This window comes from Cucurbita maxima, unplaced genomic scaffold, assembly GCF_002738345.1.
Source record: "Cucurbita maxima cultivar Rimu unplaced genomic scaffold, Cmax_1.0 Cma_Scf00008, whole genome shotgun sequence".
NCBI classification, from domain to species: Eukaryota; Viridiplantae; Streptophyta; class Magnoliopsida; order Cucurbitales; family Cucurbitaceae; genus Cucurbita; species Cucurbita maxima.
In genome coordinates this window covers 4,447,144-4,455,542 of record NW_019272024.1, presented here as the reverse complement: position 1 = coordinate 4,455,542, position 8,399 = coordinate 4,447,144, and the positions used below count along the sequence as shown (strand labels likewise).

General features: G+C 38.4%; 2 protein-coding genes across 3 annotated transcripts; one reads left to right on the top strand and one right to left on the bottom strand.

Moving 5' to 3' along the window:
* Nucleotides 1-90: 90 nt before the first annotated feature.
* LOC111483295 lies at nt 91-1,771 on the bottom strand. The gene is made up of 2 exons (XM_023129476.1): nt 997-1,771; nt 91-542 (listed from the first exon to the last, which is right to left on the bottom strand). Exons 1-2 carry the CDS (start codon nt 1,646-1,648, stop codon nt 145-147), a joined length of 1,050 nt encoding a protein of 349 aa, XP_022985244.1. The 5' UTR covers nt 1,649-1,771; the 3' UTR covers nt 91-144.
* Nucleotides 1,772-3,623: 1,852 nt separating this feature from the next.
* LOC111483271 (monodehydroascorbate reductase, seedling isozyme-like) lies at nt 3,624-8,323 on the top strand. Of its 2 annotated transcripts, XM_023129425.1 has the most exons (3): nt 3,624-5,313; nt 5,852-6,121; nt 7,794-8,323. In XM_023129425.1, the coding sequence occupies exons 1-2, from the start codon at nt 3,687-3,689 to the stop codon at nt 5,896-5,898; spliced, it is 1,674 nt and encodes a 557-aa protein (XP_022985193.1). In that variant the 5' UTR covers nt 3,624-3,686; the 3' UTR covers nt 5,899-6,121; nt 7,794-8,323. The 2 variants fall into 2 exon arrangements, with proteins under 2 accessions (XP_022985193.1, XP_022985194.1); XM_023129426.1 differs by lacking the exons at nt 5,852-6,121; nt 7,794-8,323 and having other exon boundaries at nt 3,624-4,290; nt 4,402-5,644.
* The last annotated feature ends 76 nt before the right edge of the window (nt 8,324-8,399 follow it).

The window sequence follows — 8,399 nt, the reverse complement described above, 5'->3', positions numbered from 1 at the left end:
TTTTTTTTTTTTTTTTTTTTTTTTTTTTTTTTTTTTTTTTTTTTTTTTTTTTTTTTTTTTTTTTTTTTTTTTTTTTTTTTTTTTGTGTTCTTCGTTGAGAAAGCCCAGAACAAACTTTCTAGGCCCAAAAGTTTCATTAAAAAACTAGTGGGCTCCATGGCCCACCATCTCCTGGTACTGCTTGAGCGATTCCTGTCTCTGCAGCCTCATCTCGTCGTTGAACTTCTTGATGAAGGCCTCAACTCGGCGGTTCAACTCGTCCTGAGTCAGCGACGGTTCTCTCTTCACCCTCCCCGACCCGCCGGGAGACGGACTCGGCGATCCGCCGCTGCTCCGATCGTTGAACGTCTCCGACTTCTTCATCACCTTCGATGGCGGCGTCGCCGGGTCCACTAGAGCGGCGCCTCTTCGCCCGTGTGACTCCCACGTGTCCGACTTCCTTAAATGCCTCGTTAGCGGCATCGACCTTCTTTCCGTTATTGTTCTCCACGTGCTCTCGAATGTCTCCTGCCGCTTCGGTTTTGAAACTCCCAACGGCTTTCCTGCGCGGCCACATACAAAACAGACGCAGATTTCACTATAATTACTACTTTTGCCACTTGCGAATTATAATCCATATGAAGGGTAGTTTCGGTATTATAAATGGAACTTGGTCCCGTTGGTTACAGCCATTTAACGGCACTGAGATTAATCAGATGCGTGACCTTCCGTCTTAAGGCTCAGTGTTTCTGACAGCTTTTTCAAAATAAAAATTTACCAGAAAAGAAAAGAAAATCGGTTTCGTTTTGTTCATTGTGTTACGGATCGGATCCGGCGATCTTCTCCGGCGCGATAGTCTGAAACCGCCGGGGTTTTCATTACAGAGAAATTTCAGTCATCTAATTCTTACGTTCACTAAAATCTATTGGAATGGCGAAATGAGCAGCGATTTTACGAACTAGCTATACCAGAAACCATATTGATGTACTAAAAAAAGCAGAGAGAAAGAGATCGAACCTTCAGGACTAGCTTTCACGAATTTCCGTTGGCCGATTCTTGAAGAAACCGGCGGTCTCTCGTTCTCATTTGAAAATATAAGTCCGATGGAATCTTTCCTCTGCAGAGCGTTGGTCATCGGGCTCGATACACCACTTTCATCAGAAGCTTTAATCAAAGAATCATTCTCCCCTTTCTTCTCCATTTCAGAAACCCTAGATTCTACATTCATCCGTCCGTATACGCCGTTCGATTCTTCGATTTGAAGGTCCGAAACGTTCGTCGCCACGTTCGGAATCGCGTTGTAACTGTATCCATTAAAAATTTCGCTCCCGCCACACACAGCATAGGCAGAGGAGATCTTAGCGACCGGAAATGGAGCGATCGTGTGAGGAATCGGCGGTACGGAAGCATCATCCTCCAGCTTAGGCTGGAACTTAGAAGAGGCAACAATACTGATGATTATGCAATTAATAAGCAAGTAGAGATAAGGAGGTGTTAACCATGAGAGAAAGCAGGTCCAGATGGAGGGGATTTCAGAGACGATGAAATCGGACACCACTGGAACAGAAAGCTTCAGAAAGACGGCCATGGACAGAACTCCGGTGGAAACTAGGAGGATCTTGAGGGAGAGGATCCATTGGTAGCTGGAGTTAGAGGAGAGAATCGACATGGCGCTTTTCTGGTGAGGCTTAGAATCTTACCTTTGCGATTGATCTGGTTTACCTGAGATTCTTGGCGGTGGGGCGCGGAACAGAGAGAAATGGTTGGTTGAAAGGCACCAGGCTTTTATGCAAATAGCCCTTTTATATATACTGACCTCCTCCATATATTTTTCCATTTTATTATTATTATTATTATTATTATTATTATTATTATTATTATGTTTTAATTTGTTGTAGGGCGTTTGGCCGAACCCCACAATTTCTCAATTTATAATTTTGCTTCTCTTTATATTACAAATAATATTTCATGACTTTTATAATCATATATTAAATAATTAAATAATTAAATAATTAAATAGTGTTTTGTTTTATTTATTTATAACTATTAAATAGTAAATAGTATTTTTAATGACAACAAATAATATTGATTGTTTAAAAGAAAAGGAAATTATTTTCACAATTTAAAATTTGGAAAAAATAATAATAAAAGAACTCTCACTAGTTTTTAACAATTATGGATTTTATAATCCAAAAAAGTAACATTAAATCTTATAATTGATGATATTAAATAATCTAAAAAGGAAAATATGAGTTGAATTATATAAGATAGAAGTAGTAGTTAATTTGAAGGGGTATATATGTAATAACACATGGCGAGAGTGTTTGCAGTGGGGAAGGAAAGGACAGAAGTGGATAATTTAAATATTTGAAAAGGTGGCCAGTTCCCAACGGCTATATTTAACGAAAAATAAGACCGTTGAAAGCGGAGACCCGGATCCATTGGGCGGTGGATCCATTGCTGTATCCCACGTGCCAATTCACCCGCTCACAGCCAACCGACTTCCCTTAATTTGTACTACCAGATATAGAGAGAGAGATTTAAATTTACAAAACGAATATGCCTTAATAGCAAAACGACACCGTATATATTCTCCACTCATCCTTCTGTTTTAGATTTTTGTAGTTTTTAAAAATTTTAATTTTGTGATTATTACTCTAAAATTTCAATATCATACTTCATAAATTATAATTTTTAAATTAAAATTTAAGTAATTTGTTGAAAAAAAATTAAAAATTTTCTTCAACTTGAGAATTTATTGGATTGTATTTATAGAATTTTGTAAATTAATGTTGAGAATATTAATTTTGAGTTAATGGAGTGAGATTTTTTTGAATTAAATATTGAAGAATTTGTGGTTAACATGTAAAGTTATTATAGCTAAAATAATAATAATAATAATTTATATGTACTAATTCTTCAATTTTCTAGATATGTTAGTGCGATATGTTTGAATGGTTACAAACTTGTTGATTGTGGAGATTGCGTTGAAGATTGCGTTGAGTTTCAACTTTCTTTGTGGTTGTCTCTATCACATAAGTAAAAAAAATAAAGAAATTAAGTAAAAAAATGAATCATCTATATCATACAAAATGCATATATGTGCTCTGATATGGATCAAACTATGGGGATCTCATGCATTTATGTAAGTCACATGCATAAGATATTTTCCCTTTTTGTTAGTATGGACGCGTACCTTATCCAAACTGATTGCTTCCTCGCCCTCTCACATGGAACTAGCAACCACACGATGAGCCTTTCTCAATTGTCCTTCATTTTCTTTTCCCACGAGCAAGGTCACGTTGCCAAGGAAACCCAAAACCCTAAATCGTACTATGGCATGGCGATGGTCCTTCCCATCGATGACGACGATACATTTTGGGGGTGGGTTGGGATCTTAAGACCAAACTAAATAAAAATCCTACCTTTTGGATCTCCGAATTTAGAAAATTCCATCTATTTAAAAAAAAAAAAGAAAAAAGCAATGTATCTTAATTGTTATCTTAATTGTTGGCTAATTCTTAAAACAATTCTTTGCTTCTTTACCGTTCATTCCGATACCTTTCTTGATCTTCCATTTGTGTGTCATTTTTTGTCTTATAAAAACAGGCAATGTCATTTATACATCCATCGATATCCTTTCACTCTACATTCATATCTTCAACTCGGATACAGCTTAGGTATTGTTTTTTCTAATATTCAATTTTATGTCTAATAAATCGTATATGACAGGAGAGAGCAATATAGGGCGGTTCATATGGGATAGAATCAACCAAAAATGGAAGATTTACACAGATTTTGAAGAAAATTTGGGTGTCCTACAAAAAACATCAAGGAATCTAGTGACCCAATTAGAAGAACTCGATAGAAGTTCGAGTTGGGAGCGAAGCGAGGAATGGGAGGAGAAAGTAGAGGCATTGATAGACCAAGTAGAACACATCGAAAGATCAATCCAAAAATGGAACCTTTTCAGTACTGTTGCTGTTTATCTCTATGGAAAGCATGTTGTAAACAAGATGAACGAGGCAAAACAGCTACTTGAAGAAGGGAACTACTACCTACCCAAGTTCTTCAAATACTTGATTCTTGGAGGAGGAGTAGCAGCAGGATATGCCGCAAGGGAGTTCGTTAAACAAGGCGTGAAGCCGGGGGAGCTCGGCATCGTGTCGGAGGAGTCGGTGACGCCATACGAACGTCCCGCGCTCAGCAAGGGATATCTATTTCCGACGAATGCCGCGAGGCTGCCGGAGTTTCATGTTTGTGTTGGGAGTGGAGGGGAGAGATTGGATCCCAAATGGTATGAGGAGAAAGGTATAGAATTGATACTCAACACAAAGATTGTGGAAGCATCGCTTCATTCCAAAACTTTGAGAAGTGAAAATGGTATAATTTTAAGATTTGGAGCTTTGATCATTGCAACAGGTTCAAGGGTTATAAAATTGAGTGATTTTGGTGTAGAAGGAGATGATCAAGCCAAGAATATTTTGTATTTGAGAGATGTTAAAGATGCTGATAAAATTATTGAAGAAATGAGAGATAAAAAAAATGGGAAAGTTGTGGTTGTTGGAGGTGGATACATTGGACTTGAAGTTGGCGCAGCTTTAAAACTCAACAATTTGAGTGTCACAATGGTGTATAATGATCCATGGCTCATGTCCCGGCTGTTTACGAAAGAGATCGCCGAATTCTACGAGCGATACTACATGTCGAGAGGGATTAATCTCATAAACGAAACGTCGGTGATTGAGCTCGAAGCCGATTCGAGCGGTGAGGTAAAGAAGGTGAAGCTAAAAAATGGGAGGGAGTTAGAAGCTGACTTTGTTGTAGTTGGGGTTGGTGCAAGACCTTCTACAAGTCTGTTCCAAGGGCAGATTGAGATGAGTAGAGGAGGGATTAAGACGGATGGGTTGTTTAAAACGAGTATCGACGACGTGTATGCGATCGGGGACGTGGCTTGGTTTCCGATGAAGATTTATAATGAGATGAGGAGAGTAGAACATGTTGATCATGCAAGAAAATCAGCTATGAAAGCTGTGGAGGGTATCATGGCAAAGGGGAAGGTTGTTGAAGAATATGATTATGTACCCTACTTTTACTCGCGTGTTTTCGATCTTTCGTGGCGGTTTTACGGAGACAACGTCGGAGATGCAACCGTGGTGTTTGGAAATAGAAATCCGGGAGCGAAGAAGCCGAAGTTTGGGTGTTATTGGATCAAAGATGGAAGAATAATGGGAGGTTTCTTAGAGGGAGGGAGTGATGAAGAAAACAAGGCCATTCAGAATATGGCATGGCATCAGCATAAGGTCGAGGATTTACAAGAATTGAAAGCCAAAGGTCTTTCTTTTGCTTTGGAACTTCAGGATTTCGAGAAAAAGATATTTTAAATTTCAATAATACTCTTGAATCTTTAAAAAAAAAAAAGAAATTTAAAAATACTTTTATATCATGTTACCATTCTCGTCAATTTAGTTCTCCTCTTTATTCTCATTCACAATAGACTAGTTATCGACCCAGTCGATTTCATCTGTTCCTACTATTCAATGATTTTCAAAAACGGAGATGCGACACAGAGTGAAAGAACATGAATAAACTAAGACCATATTCAAATGAAAGAGACCTTAAAAATAAGATGATTAAAATAAACATAAAGAATGAAATGTTACTACCTATACTAATAAAGTGTACTTTATTTTAGGTAATTAAATGAATCGTGTTAATATTGTAAGGATAATATTTAACATTTTTGAAATTTTGAGGGTTAATAGAAAAAAGGTCAAAGTTGGAAGATATTTCTATGATTTAGCCTCAAGTAAATTTAACGTATCAAATTGTGCCACGTGGACAAAACTAATGGTTACTATTGTCATTTCAGCCGAACGAACTGTTGTACATAATCTTACCGACGGACGGACGGCCTAGTCCCATCGGCGGATAATCGAAGCCCATTTATTTGGTTTCCCCGGTTGATTCTTATCGCCGCCCACCGATCAAATGGATGACGTCGTCGGAAACAACCGTTTTCGTAATCTGAAAGACGGCTTTCACCACCGCGACCTGCGGACCAAGATCATCCACTTTCTTAACGGCGTTGGCAAGTTCGCCGTGGACTCTACCATATTCAGCACTCTCAAGGCCGTCTCCGGTTCTTTTTCCTCTTTCTTCCTCACAAACATACATCTGTGGATTATTTTACCAAGTTTTTTGTGATTTCAATTTTTTCATTTACATCGAAAACACTACGAACCCTAATTAGTTCAGGTTAAGATTCAGTATCGTGTTCCATAGCTCTAATATTTTGTATGGGCTTCTTCGCTACCCCAACCAAATATTCTGTTCGACTTTCTGAATTATCGGATTTATTCACACCCCGTTGCCCCAAAAGGATGGAAAATCTTTGTGATAGTATTACGTTTCTATTGTATTAGGAATATGCGTGGAAGAAAATTGAAGTTTGCATATTGCAATAGGATGGTTTGTGTGTCATAGTTCTTTGTGAAGTTCCAAGTAGTTGAATTCTGCTCGGCCTTAATGTTAAATTTTCCTCCAGCAGTTCCAAAATAAGTGCCAAATTTGGATTCCACTTTATTTTGATCAGTTTTCCCTCGAGTGACTCTAGGTGAAAATTCTCAATTTAGTGTGCCAAGTCTCCGTGGATGAGTTAACACCTTCAATCGAGTTTGAGGTTGATGACCTTGATTAGGTCATTGTGTTGCGTACTCTGTAGCTGGGCGGTTACAGACCTGGACCATATTTTCTAGAGTGTGATTTAGCCTTTGTTGTTCAGATTCTTCTATTTTTTTTTTTTTAGGAGATCGGCTTTAAGGACTTATGGTGTGAGATCCCACATTGGAGAGGAGAACAAAACATTCTTTACAAGAGTGTGGAAACCTCTCTCTAGCAGATGCATTTTAAAACCTTGAGGGAAAGTCCGAAAGGAAAAGCCAAAAAATGACAATATCTATCAGCAATGGGTTTGATCTCTTGCAAATGGTATAAGAGCCAGACACTGGACGATGTACCAGCGAGGAAGTTGAGCCACAAAGAGGGTGGACACGAGGTTGTGTGCCAGTAAGGATGTTGGGCCCTAAAGGGGGGTTGGATTAGGGGATCCCATATCGATTGGAGAAAGGAACGAATGCAAGCGTCCTAGCAGACACGTTTTAAAAACCTTGAGGGGAAGCCCAAGAGGGAAAGCCCAAAAAGAAAAATATGTGCTAACGGTGGGTTTGAGTTGTTATATAGGGGTTGAGGAGATACATTCTCCATCCTTTTGAGAGAGGGGAAGGTTTTGTGGCATGGAATTTGTGCTATTTTCTGGGACTTTGGGGAGAGAGAGAGGAATAACAAGATCCTGGGAAGTCTTTGAGTGATGTTTGGGTCTTTATTAAGCCCAAAGTCTTTTTGTTGGCTTAGCTGAGATCATCCCTTATTGTGCCAGTTTTAGACTATATTCTGGTTGGTTTAGATTTTAAAAATTTGCTTTGGCTTCAGTTTTTTGTTTTTCTTAAACGGGCTCGTTGATATGATATTGCTTTTGGTAAAAGACTGACCTGAATTGATCTAATTGCATCCCTACTGATAATTTGCTGTCATTTTAGTTGGTTTTGTCTACGAAGGACAATTAACTCAATTCAAATGGAGAAAAGGCATTGTAATGTTTACAGCTTCTTGCTTTATAACTTTTCCTAGCATTCCTTTCTTGGCTGAAATGATCAATGCCCTGTTTTTTCATGGATGAGCTTTGGAAGACTTCTGCTAGTATTCGACTTTGTGTTTCCTTATTTTCGGTTTCTTCTCATACTTGGGTGATGTAGGTAATAATCAGGTGAATAAGATTAGGCAGGGAGGATTAAAGGACACGCCCCATTCACCCTCTTTAAATGTAAAGCAACCAGAAGAGCTTAAGCTAGTGATGGATAAGATGGCGGCAGAGATGGAAGAAGCAGAGGCAAACAAGAACAAAATGAAACTACACCATTGTACATCTGCAAATATTGTTGATGTGTCTGTACCACTGAAGAAGTTGCCAGGGGAAGGTCCCAAAGGATCAGCCGTAATGCAAAACAAAAAACGGATCTTCATCCGTTCCCGACTGTAGACGATATCGAGTCCATTGTTGTAGTAGCATAGCAAGAATAATGGATTCCTTTCTTGACAAGGTATATAAGTTGGTGATAGTGTTTGATGTTAAAATTAGTTAATACTTTATCGTGTCTTTAAAGCTATGGCATCTAATATTATCATGGATGGCGTTCTTAGCAAGTAGAATACAAACCCCTCTGGTTCCCTCGTGTGTTTTAAGATTGATTTGGCTAATAGCATTCTGTTTTTGCCAGAATCGGTATATTGACAGTCTCATTGGTGTAAAACAGGTATTGTCCTCAAAATTCCAAAAATCCGAGAGTAGCTTCATGAATAAG